The sequence below is a fragment of the Gorilla gorilla genome, chromosome 5 (assembly GCF_029281585.2).
Source record: "Gorilla gorilla gorilla isolate KB3781 chromosome 5, NHGRI_mGorGor1-v2.1_pri, whole genome shotgun sequence".
Taxonomy (NCBI): domain Eukaryota; kingdom Metazoa; phylum Chordata; class Mammalia; order Primates; family Hominidae; genus Gorilla; species Gorilla gorilla.
Genome location: NC_073229.2, coordinates 45,853,566 through 45,870,914, shown reverse-complemented (window position 1 = coordinate 45,870,914; position 17,349 = coordinate 45,853,566). Strand labels below are relative to the sequence as shown.

General features: G+C 40.9%; 1 protein-coding gene across 6 annotated transcripts; it reads right to left on the bottom strand.

Moving 5' to 3' along the window:
- Positions 1–4,903: 4,903 nt before the first annotated feature.
- Positions 4,904–13,451, bottom strand: ZSCAN9 (zinc finger and SCAN domain containing 9). 6 transcript variants are annotated; one of them, XM_004043493.3, is made up of 4 exons: positions 13,044–13,451; positions 10,884–11,367; positions 10,551–10,698; positions 4,904–5,829 (listed from the first exon to the last, which is right to left on the bottom strand). In XM_004043493.3, the coding sequence occupies exons 2-4, from the start codon at positions 11,301–11,303 to the stop codon at positions 5,213–5,215; spliced, it is 1,185 nt and encodes a 394-aa protein (XP_004043541.1). In that variant the 5' UTR covers positions 11,304–11,367; positions 13,044–13,451; the 3' UTR covers positions 4,904–5,212. The 6 variants fall into 6 exon arrangements, with proteins under 6 accessions (XP_004043541.1, XP_004043540.1, XP_063563497.1 ...); XM_004043492.4 differs by having other exon boundaries at positions 13,008–13,129; XM_063707427.1 differs by lacking the exon at positions 13,044–13,451 and adding an exon at positions 12,651–13,000.
- Positions 13,452–17,349: the final 3,898 nt, after the last annotated feature.

Sequence of the window (17,349 nt, the reverse complement as noted above, 5' to 3'; positions counted from 1 at the left end):
ACATAAGCATTGTTAGCAATAAAAAACATCATGATTAAAGGAATAATTCCTCAAGAAGACATGCAATTCCTGAACTTCTATATACCTCAACTCATAACCTTAAAATATGCAAAGCAAAATTGACATAATACAAGGAGAAACTGACAAGTCTTTTCCCCACAGCAAAGTATTAACAAACCTCTCCCAATAATCAATAGATCAGGCCAGGTGGGGTGGCTCACACCTGTAATCCCAGCACTTTGGGAGGCCAAGGCAGGTGGATCACTTGAGGCCAAGAGTTCAAGACCAACCTGACCAACATGACAAAACCCCAATTCTACTAAAAATACAAAAATTAGCTGGGCATGGTGGCATAAGCCTGTAATCCCAGCCACTCAGGAGGCTGAGGTTGTAGTGAGCTGAGATCGTGCCACTGCATTTCAGCCTGGGTGACAGAGCGAGATTCTGCCTTAAAAAAAAAAAAAAAAAATCAGAGGGCAAACAAAAACTTCGGCTATAGGAAAATTTGAATACAGTTAACAAACTCAAAAAACTGATATTTTAACAACAGAAAATCTGTTAATTCACCACATTAAGATCAAAGGAGGAAACACTATATCATCATTTTAACATAAGCAGAAACATTATTTGATAAAATTCAATACTCATTTGTGACAAAGACTTTTAGTAAATGAGGACTAAATGGGAATGTTCTTAATATTATGGAGGATAACGATCAGAAACTCACAACAAATATGATATGATTCATTAGATGAATCCATTCAAAATCAGGAATAAGATGACTATTAGTATGATTTCTACCTAACATTGTCCAGGAGAGATTGGCCACTGCATCAAGACAAGAAAGGGAAATAAGAAAGGGAAGAAATAAAACCCTCCTTATTCACAACAATATTATTTTTAAAATTCAATGTTAGTTCTCAAACAGAGCTAAAGAAACAATTGAGGGCGATGTTTTGAGAGCAGAACAGAGGTAGTGAGTGGGGTGGGAAGAGCAGGGAAGGAAAGAAGTTAGGATCAAAGAACATTTAGATGGATTAGTTGAGACTCTTGCAGAACAAATGGAATTTACATATGATTAAATGATTAGTTAGGGTATAGACATATATGAAAAATGGAGAATTTCATTCAATACAGAAACCTTTACTTTTTAATATTAATTTACTTTTAAAACCCATGTGAGTACAGTCTGTAATACACTTTAAAAAAAAATGAGGCAAAAGAAAAAGTCTCACAAAAACTCCAACTTAAAACTCTCTCACCAGTATGTCAGATACTCCTTTTGCCTTGGCATATTATATGCAAATTTGGTAATATCTCTTTCTATTTGTTTGATGCAGCATTTTATAGATTGCATTGTCCTTTCATATAGTCATGTGCTACATAATGTTTCAGTCACCTAGTGACATTGTAGCTATCTTAACAGCTTAGTGCAATGCATTATTCATGTGTTTGTAGTGATGGTGTCAACAAATATTTTAAAAATAAATTTGGTGTAGTCAAAGTGCACAATGTTTATAAAGTCTACAGCAGTGTACGGTCTTCACATTCACTCTTCACTCACTGACACCCTGAGCAACTTCCAGTCCTAAAAACTGCATTCATAGTGTCCTATACAGGTATACCGTTTTTTTTATCTTTCACACTGCATTTTTACTAGATTTTTCTATGTTTAGATACACAAATACAGCATTGTGCTACAAATGTCTGCTGTATTCAACACAGTAGCATGCTGTACAGGTTTGCAGCCTAGGGGCAACAGACTATACCATCTACCCTAGGTGCGTAGTAGGGTATACCATCTATGTTGTGTAAGTATATTCTATGATGCTTGTACAGTGACAAAATCATACAACAGCACATTTCTCAGGATGTATCCCTGTCATTTATAGGACTGTAATTGCTATCTGCTGTTTTTCAAAAACAATCCTGCAAATAGGAGGATAGGTGAAGAAACTGGAGCCTGAGAGGTTAAGTGTGGTGATGCATGCCAGTGGTATCCTGCCCAGGTCCCCTTTTCCAAGTCAGTACACCCATTCTCCAGTTGCCAGGAAGGTCAGTGCACCCACTCCCTGATTATCATGAGCACTGGCTGCTAATGGCTCACAGTCATCACCTTCTCTGAAGAATTGTCCTTGGACAAAGGGAGATAATCTATTCTCTCCGGGAAGTCCTCAATCCACAAGGCACTGATTGAGGTACAAAAGGCTGGCCCCTTGCCTCAAGGGTAAGTTTTGTTCCAAAGATCCTTCTTCCAAAGTAGACTAAACTAGACTTAAGCTCAGACCACATCTTGCTCAGCCCACTTCCTCTTCCATATCTTGCTTCCCTCTCTGCCTTGCAGCTTTTTTCCTGCAGCTTATTTTGCCTCAATAAATTCCCTAGACTTGAATCCATGCCTAGGCTCCGCTTCTAGGAAACTCAACCCAAGTGACTTATCCAAGGTCCAAACTCTAGAATTGATTAGGCATGGACTCCATCTCAGGGGTCCTGATTCCTGGTCCACTCCTGTTTTTTAACTATACCATGTGGTATTGAGACATAACAAAAAAAAGAGAAGAGGCTACTTTAATATTTAAATTTTCGAATTTTAACTCACTCAAGACGATTAATGTCATCAGTAATAGGTAATTCCCATACCATTTGTTTGGTATAGGAAGGTATTATATTTAACATTTCTGTCAGATGATCCTGGAGTTTATCATTTAAACCTACTATGACACGAAAATTCTTCTTAGGCTTCCCTACAATGTGTAGAACTTTTTCCTGATGCAAAAAAAGAAATGGGTGTCTTAGTTTAAGCTGATATTTTGTGGAGTTTTTAGGTGATGCTACGTATTAGGTAACTTATTTTCCCTCTGATGGGAAAGCGTTGCTAAGGGTTTTGACTTAAAATCCAACTTCCTTGGCCACTCATTCAGTGGAGAAACAAGAAAAAAGAAACATTTTACAATCTGCTCTCTCTCTGAAGTCTGCTACCTGAGAGATTCCTCTGCACAATAAAACTTGATCTCCACAATCCTTTACCTTAGCCTAAACATTCCTTTCCATTAATCCCAGGTCTTCAGATAAACTCAACCAATTGTCAAGCAGAAAATGTTTAAATTTACCTACAGCTTGGAAGCCCACGCTTTGATTTGTCCCGCCTTTCTGAACCAAACCAATCTATTTCTTAAATGTATTTGGTTGATGTTTCATGCCTCCCTAAAATATATAAAACCAAGCTGTACCCTGACCAGCTTGGTCACATGTTCTCAGGACCCCCTTGAGGGCTGTGTCATAGGCCATGGTCAATTGTATTTGGCTCAGAGTAAGTCTCTTCAAATATTTTATGGAGTTTGACTCTTTTCGTCAACAAGTTCATGGGGTTCACTATGCTATTCCACTTCTGTTTGAATCTTACATAAAAGAGTTAAATTACATAATCCCCAATTCAAGAGTTGACTGCTCTGCAACACATTTAGGAGTTACTGAAAACACTGCAAAACTCAACTGTGTATGGACTCATCCTGAGCAAATTGCAGCACTTCTTTTCCATCTCTCAGGAAACCTCTGAACATTTAAATCAAATACATAAAGGGAAGAGATGGGGTTGCAGCCTTAGTAATCATAAAAGGGAGTAAGGGAGGGCAAGCAAAGAGCCTTGGGAAACCTCAAGCCTCAAGTCTTTAGTCCTAAGAAAGGGAGATTCCTCCTCTCCATGAGTAAACTTCACTGAGAAAGAGCTTCCTCTGGGGCAGAACACTTAAGGCGACGTAAGTCTTCTCCAGTTTTTAAAAAAATTTTCTTCCTTTTTAAATTTTTTGATGGAGGCAGCATAATTGATTTTTTTTTTTTTTTTGAGACAACGTTTCTGGGTTTGTTTTGTTTTGATACGGGGTCTCTCTCTGTGGCCAGACTGGAGTGCAGTGGCATGATCACTGCATCTCAAACTCCTGGGTTTAAGTGATCCTCTCACCTCAACCTCCTATCTGGGGACTACAGGCACACACCACCACACGCAGCTAATTTTAAAATTTTTTCTTTGTAGAAACAGGGTCTCACTATGTTGCACAGACTGGTCTCGAACTCCTGGCATCAAGCAATACTGTGGCCTTGGCCTCCAAAAGCTCTGGGATTACAGGCTTGTACCACCACACCTGGCGTACAATTGATTTTCTTAAAGATCTACACAGGGAAGAAATTTTTTTCTCTAGACCTAAGCCAAGCAAACAGAAGAGAAAGACTGAGGACATTTCAGACAGTAGCTAGCATCTTACCTGGATTAATCCAGTTCTCTGATGTGGCCTGGTACTCAGGATACAGATGACTTTCTAACACTGAAGATGTGATAGAAAAACTCTAAGGGAGTTCCAGGTGACTAAAATGTAGAAATCTGGTATCAGTACAAAGCTTGACATCATAAAGAAATTGAGATTTGGAGTTAAAAGCCAAGGTTTAACTAAAAAGGTGTGATGTTACAAGTTAACATTAGGAGAATCTAGGTGAAGGGAATATGAGAACTCCATCTCTGCAACATTTCTGTAACTCAAATATTATTCCAAAATTAAAGCATTACTAAAAATAAAAGTTCAGGGTTTCAGCCTTGGCTCTGATGCTTGGATTTTCTAAGCCTTGGAGTCCTCATCTGTAAAATGCGATAATGATAACGCTCATTTCCCTGTGTGGCTGTTGTGAGGACCAACTATGGTTAAGTAAGCGGACACACACTGCAGACACTGAAACACACAGCCAATGCTGGTCACTTTCCAAGGGAGAGTCACGTAGGTGTCAGAGAGAAGCAGTAAGGTAGGAAAGGTGTTTATAGTGTAGACCGTGGTCACAGGGAACACCAAAGACCCAACTGTTATAAACCATCAGTAGAACTCTGTTATCCTTTGTAGTTAAACACAGATACCAAATCTTTCAGGCATGTTGGCTGTGGCAGTGCCATTTATTATATTATTAGAAGGGTTTAGCAGCCATCTCAAAAAAATAAATAAATTATAAATAAGAGGGACACAGCTAGTAAGAGTAAGAAAGAGGTAAAACGAACAAAAGAGAAAACAGTAGCTTCAAACACCCAACTTTCCTTTAAGGAAGTCCCTGGGCCTTAAGTCAGGATTTGTTTCAAACACACTTCATGGAGAAAGGAAGAAAGAGGCATTTTCTAGTCTCAACCTGCCCCACACAACTTGGGTGGTGATCTGGAAAACTTGCTCATAGCCAAGCCCTAGACCAGCTCAGCCACTGTGTGGATCTTCTGATGGCGAATGAGGTTGCAGTGTCGATTAAAGCTTTTCCCACATTCAATGCACTGGTGAGGTCGCTCCCCTGTGTGGCTTCTCTGATGTTCAATGAGAAATGAACGCCGACTGTAGCTCTTACTGCACTGACTGCACTGATACGGCTTTTCTCCTTTGTGGATTCTCTGATGCTGGATAAGACCCGCACTCTGACTGAAGGCCTTCCCACACTCCTTGCAGTGGTACCGTTTCTGTATATTGTGGATTCCTCGGTGATTAAAAAGACCAGAACTTCGACTGAAGGCTTTCCCACATTCATTACATTCATAAGGTCTTTCTCCAGTATGAATTCTTTGATGTCGAATGAGACCTGAGCTCTGAGTAAAGCTCTTCCCACTTTCATCACATTTGTGTTGCCCCTCTCCTAAGAGGTTTCCCCACTGCCTCTCTATCCTATCCCTATGTTCACCAATTTCTCCATGTGAGGGATCCTGCTGTGATACCTCCCAGGTCTGCTCATTAAACATTTTCCCATGTGGTTCCACTATCTTAGGACAGTCTTTCCTTAGCACCAACTCTCTGTCCTCAGTCTTGGTTACTTCATCTGAAACAAAGAAAAAGGCTAGGTAAATGTCACTTGTTCCCTGAGCCTATGGGAAGGTGACTATGTCTATAAAAATATATCATAGAAAAGGAAGTGGGCTAGAAACAGAAGGGCTAGTGTGGTAACACCTTCCCCTACGTAGGGAGGAAAGTTTGCCCTCTTTGGCATAATGCAGGTCAGTCCATCCCCATGTAGACTTGGCCTGAGTCGTTGTTTTTTGTTTTGTTTTTTAAGCCAGAGTGTCACTCTGTAGCCCAGGCTGGAGTGCAATGGTGTGATCTCAGCTCACTGCAGCCTCCATTTCCCAGGTTCAAGCGATTCTCCTGCCTCAGTCTCCCAAGTAGTTGAAACTACAGGCACGCACCCCCACGCCCAACTAATTTTGTATTTTTAGTACAGACGGGGTTTCGCCATGTTGGCCATCCTGGTCTTGAACTCCTGACCTCAGGTGATCCACCCACCTCGGCCTCCCAAAATGCTGCGATTACAGGTGTGAGCCACTGCACCCAGCTGGCAGTACCCTTTTTATACTTCATAGGGAGGGATGGTTAAAGATTAGGGTGGCTTCTCTGGAGTATTCCCTTACACCTCTCTCTCCTTTCTGAGATAACCTCAAAGTGACCCTTTCCAAGGAAAGTTACTTCATGTATTCATTCATTCATTTTCAGAACAAGTATTAAACTTCTACTACTTAGGTGCTTCAGGCAGTCCAGTAGTCCCCACTTATCTGTGGTTCTGCCTTTACAAAGTTTTAGCTACCCACAGTCAATCACAGTTCAAATATACTAAATGGAAGATTCCAGAAGCAAACAATTTTTTTTTTTTTTTTTTGAGACGGAGTCTCACTCTGTCGCCCCTTGGCTCACTGCAATCTCCGCTTCCCAGATTCAAGCGATTCTCCTGCCTCGGCCTCCCGAGTAACTGGGACTACAGGCACACATCACCACGCCTGGCTAATTTTTTGTTTGTTTGTATTTTTAGTAGAGATGAGATTTCGTCATGCTGGCCAGGCTGGTCTCAAACTCCTGGCCTCATGATCCATCCGCCTTGGCCTCCCAAAGTGTTGGGATTACAGGCGTGAGCCACCACGCCCAGCACAAACAATTCTTAAGTTTTAAATTTGGCACCATTCTGAGTAGTATGATGAAATCTCATGCCATCTGGCTCTGTCTCACCCAGGACATGAGTCTTCCTTTTGTCCAGCATATCCACACTGTACATGCTGCCTGCCTGTTGCACATATAGTAGCCATCTTGGTTATGAGATTGACTGTTGCAGTGTCTCAGTGCTTGTGTTTACATACCCCTTATTTTACTTAATAATGGCCCCAAAGTGCAAAAGTAGTGAGGCTGGCATATTATTATAATTGTTCCATTTTATTATTAGTTATTGTTGTTAATCTCTTACTATGCCTAATTTATAAATTAAACTTTATCTTAGGTATGTATAGGAAAAAAATAGTATATACAGGGTTCAGTATTACCCTTGGTTTCAGGCATCTACTGGGGGTCTTGGAATGTATCCCCCTTGAATAGTGAGGACTACTATACTTTATGACTTTCAAATCCACAATTATCCAAGGTGCATTCTCATCATAAAACCTTTGCTCTAGTGCTTCTCTCTTCCTGGAAACTTCTCACCTCAAATGAAAGCAAGGCCCACTCTCTCGCTTCCTGAATTCAAGTCTTTGTTCAACTCACCTTCTCAATGAGGTCTATCTTAATTCTTCTATTTAATATCACAATCTGTTTGCCTCATCCGTAGCACTCTTAATCTCCCTTATCCTGTTCTACTTTTGCCTTATTCCATAGCCTCATCACCTTTTAACACACTGTATCATTTCTTTACTTTTATATTTATTATTATCTCCCTCTTGCTACAATCTAATCTCTACGAGAGGAGGATCCTTCTGTTTTATTCCTGAGAATCATGCCTGGCACATAGTCTGATTTCACTTTGCAACCCAGAAAAAGGCCGAGGACAACAGACCCAGGCCTCCTCTTTTGACCAAAATATTTGCCTCTTTCTCCCATATCTAACTGTCCTGTCTCTCACACACAAGAATAGGTACCTCTTAGGACTCCTCTGTTGTTAGGCCATGTTTCTCCTCCTCTTAATAGCTGGGGGATCACAACAGGTTTGGAAAATAAAAATGTGTCTGTAGAGAACAGATGGGCCCCAAGTGGGATCAGTACTGCCCTTCTCCTCAAACTTCATATTAAATCTGAAATCCGTAACGGAGCTGGGTAGAATATAAAAATTCAGACATTTCCCACCTTTTAATGATTACCATTTATACAACTTTCATGACTTACGAAGCACTTTCAGATATATTATCAAACTGACTCACCACAAAACTCGATGTTATTATCCCATCTCTTAAAGAACTATAGAAAAATATGGGCCAGGCGCCATGACTCACGCCTGTAATCCCAGCACTTTGGGAGGCCAAGGCGGGCGAATCACGAGGTCAGGAAATCGAGACCATCCTGGCTAACACAGTGAAACCCTGTCTCTATTAAAAATACAAAACATTAGCCAGGCATGGTGGCGGGTGCCTGTAGTCCCAGCTACTTGGGAGGCTGAGACAGAAGAATGGCATGAACCCGGGAGGTGGAGCTTGCAGTGAGCCAAGATCGTGCCACTGCATTCCAGCCTGGGCGACAGAGCGAGACTCCGTCTCAAAAAAAAAAAAAAAGAAAAATATGGGAAGATACATATATATGGGTAGACAGACTATATAGAGAAACGTCTGCAAAATATGCAGCAAAGTGACAAGAGTAGCTACCTCTAGGGAGTAGGATTTGGAAAACTTCCATTTTTTACTATATAAACTTTTGTATTATTTGGATTTTTAAATAATCAGCATAACTTAAAAAGAAACTCAAGCTTACCTATTAAATATTGCTTGGCTAAGAATTTGAAAAGCTGGAACTTGAATTTGGTCCTTGTAATTTCAAACACTATGTTGTTTTATAATATTGGCTTTACCTAAATTTGTAACACATACCTGCGCTGATATCCTACAAGGAGAACACTCCAGTCTCCAGATGCCCTCTGGATATTCTCCTACAGCCATAGTAGATGCTTAATAAACACTTGTTGAATGATAGATGGATAGATAAGTGGATAGGTGGAAAATATAGATGTGCTTCTTGGAAAAGGGGATTCTCAGCAGGGTTCTAGATGCAGTTTGGAAGGTAGAAGAAAGGAAGTGGCTAGAAAATAAAAGGTCCAAGTTCATAGAGAGAGGAAGAAGAAAGAAACAAATTGACTGGAAAGATGCTCATAAAGAGGGAAAATGATATCAGAAGCAATTTTAATCTGATAAAGTCACAGGAGCTATAAGAAGGTCTGCACAGAATTTACTCAACACATACACTTTAATTTAAGTCAAGAGATGAGTTCCATGTAATAGAAATCCATAATTGCTAGGGTAAATGAAATAAACAGAACCTAGAGACAAAGAGGCAAGGGAAGTTGCAGCTTTGATGCATTTAGGGGTAATATGAAACTGAAAACAGTAGAACCTTGCTACAGATTGATTGTCAGAACATTAACAAAAAGTCAGTAAGAGGGCATGATTTTATGTGTGGGAAATCAGACAAGCTAGAGCCAATTCCTGCAGGGAGGGCTAGAATGGGAAAGCAGCTGACTCAGTCCCAAGTGCTCAGTACTATATCCACAAGGGTGGTCACTGCCACCACTCAGAAGATTACAGAGAAGGAAATGGCAAAGTCTGATTTCACTGGATTCTCCCATACAGTTCTGCCACTTACTAAGCATATCTCATATCTTTCTACTGCAAGTATGAACCCAAATCAGCAACGGTGGCACTGGTGATTTGTGACAATAGTGACCATGTATTAAGCATAATGCATGCCAAGTGCTTTTCATAAATTGTATTTGATACTCACAATGACTTTCTGAGGTACATACTGGTTACGGACTAAATTGTATTCCCTCACATATGCTAAGGTCCTAACCCCTCAATATGATTATATTTGGAGATAGGGCCTTGAGGAAGGTATTAAAAGTTAAATGAGGTTATAAGGTAGGGCCCTATCGGGTAGGAATGGTATCTGTCCTTATAAGATGAGAGAGCTTGCTCTCTCTCTGTATGCATACAGAAGAAAGGCCATGTGAGGATACAGCAAGAAGATGGCCATCTATAAGCCAGGAAGAGGCCTCACCAGAAACCAAACCTGATGGTATCTTGATCTTGGACTACTAGCCTTTGAAAATGTGAGAAAATAAATTTCTGTTAAAGACAACCAGTCTGTGGTATTCTCTTAAGGCAGTGCAAGTAGACTAAACCAAAGCTATTATCAACCCCATTTTGTAGATGAGGGATCTGAGGTCAAGTGGTTAAGTAATCTGCCCAATACAAGCAGCTTCCATGAGGCGATGCCAGGATCTTAACCTGTCTGTCAAACCTTGAAGTCCATTCTCTGAAGCTGTGCTCCACAGCAATCCCTGAAAGCCTTCCTCATGTACCATGCATCAGAAGTCCAGAGAGCTTCCAGGGTGGTACTCAGGGAGAAGTCTGCATGCAGGGAGAAGGGTCAAAGATGAGCACACTAGGCTCTCAGAAGCACTGACCATTACTGTTATCTGGTAAGGAGTCTTTGGGTCTCCTGTTTTCCCAGCTCTGGGTTTATTGTTTGTTTTTGCTTGACCAGGTGAGATTCGTTCAACATCAAATAAATGCTGTCCCTCACCTGTCTCTCCAATAGAATGGCACTTCTGAGCAGAGTCACATGTGAGCTGTGGCTCCTTAGGCTGGGACTGAAGGCTCAGTGGTGTCTGCTCTGCTAGAGGCACCATCTCTTTACAGAGGACTTCTTGTCTGTGTCTGTGGGCCACCATCTGGGGACAAAAAGACAAGATTTGACTTTTGAAGAAATTAACTGTCTGAAATAAACACTTCCAAGAAAGAAGGAAACAGGAAGAGAGTATTTTATCACCAATGTCAAGGAGACACAAAGCAGAAGTTACAAGGATTCTTGGCATGCCAAAATACACATTTTTCTCTAGCAAATCTCCCTTCCTACCTCATGTTGTGGTTCATCGAGCTCTCTCTCCAGATCCTCCAGCAAAATCACAGCCTCTTCTCCACTCTCTGGACAGTGTTCCCTCACCCAGCCCTGGAGCTCCTTGGGCAGAATGGATAGAAACTGCTCCAGCACCAGCAGATCCAAAATCTGCTCCTTTGTGCTCACATGTGGCCTCAACCACTGGTAGCAAAGTTCCTGGAGTCGAGTAAGAGCCTCCCTTGGTCCAGGGGTCTCTTGGTAGCACAGCTGTCGAAAGTGCCTTCGGAAGATTTCCCTTGCCAGTGGATTACTGCGTTTCAGTCTGGATTCCTGCCATTGAAGGTGACTTTTTGCTTCCACTTTCATTGTCAGAAGTTCTTCCCATGCCTCGGGAACTTGAACACCCAGGGATAAAACCTCCTTTGAGTTTGTATTCATCTTGACCTTAAAAGGTACCCTCCAGCTGGAGCTATGCTTCAAGACAAACCTTGGAGGCGCTTGCCTAAGCAGTAAAAATAAATTATTTATATAGAAAAATGATAATAGCTGATGACACAAACTGATAATACAAGAAATTATCATAGGCCCTACAGCTCTTCTCTGAAAAGTGATTTGGTGACCAAAGGATGGAAATAATGGAAATATATTCATAATGTGCAAAGAGCATAAGCTTTTAAGTTACCCAGATATGGGTTTTCTTTCTTTCTTTTTTTTTTAAATGGGGAATTTCACTCTGTTTCCCAGGCTGGAGTGCAGTGGCATAATCACAGCTCACTGCAACCTCAAACTCCTGGGTTTAAGTGATCCTCCCACCTTGGCTTCCCAAAGTGCTGGGATTACAGGTGTCAGCCACCACACCTGACCCAGACCTAGGTTTTATTCTGATCCTAATATTTACTAGTTGTGTGACCTTGTGCCATGTTTTTAAATCTTCTTTCAATCTTGGTTTCTTTATGTGAAGAAGAAATAGCAATAATACTTCACAGAGTTCATGGAGGAAAACAGCCCATGAATTAGGGACTGCACCGATCACTCAGAAAGTCTGAATAAAAAGTTTGAACTCACTGTATAAACATCAACTTAGAGAAAGAATAAATGGAAATATTGTTACTGTCGACTAAATGAATGAACCAACATTTACTTTACTATTTACTTCAGTTTTCTTAATCTTCAAAACAACCATTTAAGGTTGGTATTATTTTCACTAAATTTACAGAAAGAAAGGCTTAGGTGGATTCCAAGTCCTGGAGCTTTCCACACCGCCCTGCTGCTACTGAAGAATAACAGTCAACACTGCACAAGTCTACAATATGCTTTCAGATACAAGACTATATTTCATCCTCACAATTACCCACTGAGGTTTTATTATAATAATTATTTCACTAGATAAGAAATGGAAGCCAGGGAAAGTAGATTGCCCAAGGTCAACTTCTTTTTGAGGACAATCCTAAGAAGCCAAAGAAGCCCAAGGGAAAAGTTTTCTCCACAGACGCAGGAAGCCCCTGAAACCCATGGGGGTGTTCCCAAAATGTGTGTCTCCAAAATGTCAGGGAGCACAGCGCAGCAGCTGAATTCCAGCTTGAAAGGCTCTATGGCAGACATCTGGGGAATCTGAATTGGGAGGTGGAGAGAAGTACAGGGAGACCCAGAATATGCCCTTTAACGGGCTCCTCAGTGATTTGTATGTATTATAAGGTTTGAGAATCAATTAACTAAGGAAAAGGGAATCGGGAACTGCTACATTCTGCGCTTCAAAACCAGTCCATTCAACGCCCCTTAATTTACTTTCAGAATCTAGAGGTAAGAGGGTATACAGGTTCTCCATCGTGAAGGCTGCCAAAGTCTTAATTGTCCTTAACTTCCTCTCCCGGGTGTTTCTTTTCCTGAGTCCTAAGCCTGTTGTCGTTATTCACCGAGGTGACCCTTCAGCCTCGCAGTCCTCCTACAACCCTTTCTTGTACAATGTCCCCACTGCTGGGGATGGCCACTCTGGTCTAGGGGACGCCCGAAGCCGCCCGGCACTGACCGCCGCCCCCTCCTCCGGCTCCCACTTCCCAGCGGCTGAGGTTCACTTTCCACACCCCTTTTCCAGCCCCACCCTCCCTGACCCGCCTCCATTCCCGGTCCCCACAGCCAACTCACGAGACCCGGAACGCGCAAGGAGGGAGAGGGGGTTACCGGCCCAGCGTTGCTAGAAGCGCGGCACGAACAATGGCCGGGCAGGGAAGAAAGATGCCGACCTCTCCTCGAAGGCGGACGGAGTAGAGGCACTTCCGGGCCGGTCTAGGATTCCATGTCTCGATGTCCGGCGTTCACCTTGCTTCGGACTCAACCCCCAATTTCCTGGCGTCCAATTCTTTTTCAGCAGTGAATCACATAACCAGAATGTCATACGTGTGTGGGCCCCACACAGGTTTTAAACGGAAAACGTTGATGAAGCATAGACCGTTAACTATTGAAAATGCTGATTTTTAAAAGCATTTTTAAAATTAATACATTATTTATGGTTTAAAAACCCTCAGACAATACCAAAATTAATAAAGTAAAATGTCAAACCCCACCTACCCCTCCTTAGTCCCACTCCCCGAGGCAGCCACTGTCACCGTTAGCCTGGAATTTGTATATCATTGTGATCCTCTCTCACACACACAATGGCATTATTTTATATTTAGCCTTTTCTCCCCCGCTTATTTTAACGTTTTCACTTCATGTATCCTAAACAGCTTTACTCATCATGTAAGTCTAACTTATTCTATGGGTGCATAACAGTCCATAAAGCAATTTATTTGTCCAGGCCCCTATGTATTCTTTATTTAGGCATCTGCCTGCGTGCTTGCCTTCTTTCCTCCCTCCCTTCCTCTTTTCCTACCTTCCTCCCTCCCTTCCTGCCTTTCTCCCATCCTCCTTTCCTTTTCTTTCTTTCTTGTTTTTGTTTGTTTTTTGTTTTTTGCTGTAAAAGTTTTCTGGAGTTTTAGTAATAATAATACAAAATCAAACCAAAACCAATTAAATAAATTTGTCACCCAGGCTGGAGTGCAGTGGCACCATCATAGCTCACTGCAGACTGCAACTCCTGGCTCAAGCAATCCTGCTTCAGCCTCCTGAGTAGCTGGGACTACAGTCACATACCACCATGCCCAGCATTTTTTTTGGGGGAGGGGGGTAGAGACCAGGGTCTCACTTTGTTGGCCAGGCTGGTCTCTAACTCCTGACCTCAAGTGATCCTCCCACCTCCGCCTGGCAAAGTGCTGGTACAGGCATGAGCCACCATGCCCAGCCTTAAATAAATTTTATTGGTACAAAAGAGCATAATTGTAGGTACTGTTAGTCATTCATCAGTTTTACTATGCCAACCAGAATGATGGTGTCACATAGATTAAACTATATTCTGTTTGTTTTAACAGAATCTTATCATTTATTTTATTAAAGCAGTAAGAAAGTATCTTGTGTGTTAATGGAGGCTCCATGATCTGTTTTAACTCCAAAACGGTAGTAGCTCGGAAAATTTCTTTATTATTTTCCTCAACCTAGCCTTCTGAGGGCATTAAATAAACCCAAGCTTTATGCTTTACTTCTTTTTCTTTCAAATATCCAATAAGTATATAATCAATAAGAGCACTAACATGCAGAAAATTTGCTCAAAAATCCTCATCACTTTTTCCACCATACCATGTTCACTTGCAAATCCCTCATTACAAACTTTCCTAACAAACTATGAAATGAGAGTAAATGCTCAGTTTCTCTTGGACTTGAATAGACCGTTTAAATATGTTATTCTTTTCCATTTTGTATGACCATCTGTGACAAGTAAATGCAATTTAATATTTGTATGAAACTTCTTAAATGTCTCACCGGCAGTTGGTTAGGGTCTCTCACTGGTTTATATGTGCTTGCTAAGTGGGTCAACTATAGGGCTCAGGCAGGCTCCAGCCCAGAGTCAAGTGGGCAGCACGTTGGACTTCACAATGGTTAGCCCTGAGAGAGACTGGCTCTCATTTGTCTGTTTCCGGGAAGATTCCACTATAGCAGTACTTTGATGAGTGTCCTGGGACAGAAGGGATTATTTTTAACATATAACTGGGAATCCGTACTGAATATTGAAAATGCCACACCAACTCAAAGACAAGAAATACTGACTGCAAAATCAACCAAAAAGGTTAAGGATTACCTGAATCTAGAAGCAGGCATATTGGGATACTAACTCGGCTGTGGGTTATGCCATAAGCTAAAAAAATTAAGATGAAATAAAACAAAAAGAAAGAAGACAGAAAGAAAGACAAAGCAAGCAAGAAGGAAGGAAGGAAGGAAAGAAAGAGAAAGAAGGAAAGAAAGAAAGAAAGAAAGAAAGAAAGAAAGAAAGAAAGAAAGAAAGAAAGAAAGAAAAGAAAAGAAAGAGAGAAAGAAACGAAAAGAGGGAGACAGGGAAAAAGGAAGGAAGGAAGGACTTGCAGGATTGGTGACAAAGAGATTATTGATGGAACTAGCTCGTATGTGGATAGATCTCTTAGAATGGATACCAAATGTACAAATATTTGTGTCCTGTATGAATCTTCATTAACCCACTGTGTCAGAGGGTTTTAGTAAGCAAGTGAACAAGATGATGGTGAAACAGAACATGGACTCCTCCTCTTCACAGCCTACTGGGATCCCTCCTTAAGCATGAAAATAAAGGAAAAATTGTGAGTCCCTTCAAGGGAAATTCCAGGCACCCTGCAACCAGCAACTAGGGAAATAAATTAATAACCTGCTAAGCAAGATGATAATAATAGCATAAACAACAGTCACCCAAGTGAGTCTGAGTCATGAGATGTTTGTTTCCTTATAGAAACTAAAGATAACATTTGACATATGTCCTTGAGTTGAGTTGTTTTTCAGAAACCAGGACCCCCACCAGATGGAAAATGTTGATCACTGCCATATAGACCTTGACAGACAGGAACCAGAAGATGGATAAGGAAGTCCTAGAAATTTTCCAGCCTTTAGCTCACATTGGAGAACCCCCTCATCCATGCCTTAAAAACTCTTGCTTGTAAGCCATCTTACAAAGAGTTCAGATCTTAAGTGTTAGTGGCCCAATAACCTTGCTTGGTGCTCTACAATAAATGCCTTACTTTCTCTCACTGCAAATCCTAGTGTCAATGTTTGACTTTGCTGCACTGGAGAAGCAGACCCAAGTTTTGTTGCTTAACAATCTGCTCTATGGGTATCAGCAACTCTTTTTTCAGCTATCTCAGCATTTGCTCAAGAAACTTTTGAACATAGTGACCATGGCTGCCATGATGAAGGCTGTACATAGGCTCAGAAAACAAGACAAAAGCTTTTCTGTTGAAATCCAATTTGCAAGAGCCAAAACCAATCCTAATCCCTAGAAATGATGTAATATCACAGTGGAAACAGCCAGCCACCTGATGGTAAATTGATTACATTCAACTCTTTCCATGATGGAGAGGACAAAACTTTTCTTCAAAACAGTAGACACTTTGGGATTTGGATTGGCTTTTCATCCCTACCATGCTCTGTCAGTACTGACTTGTTGAAAGCCCCACTTACACCAGCCTCAACTTAGGTGGGCATTAAAATAAAATGATTTGGTCTTTTCCTTTTTTTTTTTTTTTTTTTGAGACAGTTCAACTTGTTCTTGTAAATCCTTTCCTGTCCCTTAATGATGCCTGGAGCAGCTCCCATAGCTTTCTGGCAATTTTAAGTATTAAAGGTCTTATTCAGCTTATTTTTAATTTTAAATTTTATTGCTTATTGAATAAGTTACATAGCCAAAGGATTCAAAATATAAGAGGTACAAAAGGGCATACACTGAAAAATCTCTGTGATATTTTAAATTTTGTTATGTGTGATAATGATATTGTAGTTCTGCAGGAAAGTGTTCTTACTTTTTAGAGATGGGTACTGAAATATTCAAAGTTGGTATGCCATGATGTCTATAATTTAATTTAAAATACTTCAGCAGAGAGAAAGGCGGGGAGTTAAATATGACAAAATGTGAACAATTATAAAATCTAAACGATAAGTATATAGATGTTCATTACATGTTATGTAACATAAACTAGAAATAAAATCCAATCCCCAACCCAACCCTGGCCAACTAAACAGACCCCTTGTGGCAAAAGTGATACCAGAAAAAACTTAAAAACTGAGTTCCCAGCCCGACAGAATGAGAGGTCAGACACAACTCATTATACCCTCCTCTCTTGTGTGGTTTAGACATGACTGACCAGCATTAAAGTTAAAGTAGAGATCATAAGACTGATAGAATAGGCTCTTTGTGGCAATAAGATACCAAATTATAAGCAGGATCTAAGTCCATGCCAGGGAAGGTTTAAGTCACGCTTCCTTTCACTTAAAGAAGAAACTATATTTTAACTGCCACAAGGTTTTCCTTTTTCTCTAGCAGCTAAACAAGCCCTGCCCCGAGATAAGAAATATTCAAACAATTTGCAGCTCCACTAGATGCTGACAAACTGTACCC

Bases quoted from the DNA above. Each gene is read 5' to 3' on its own strand.
- ZSCAN9 (XM_055390533.2), bottom strand. From the start codon at position 11,516: ATGAATATATTTCCATTATTTCCATCCTTTGGTCACCAAATCACTTTT. The intron at 10,699-10,883 runs GTAGGAAGGGAG...TTTTGTCCCCAG, and splicing joins TCGATGAACCACAACATGAG to ATGGTGGCCCACAGACACAG. The intron at 5,830-7,900 runs GTACCTATTCTT...TCTTTGTTTCAG, and splicing joins CAACAGAGGAGTCCTAAGAG to ATGAAGTAACCAAGACTGAG.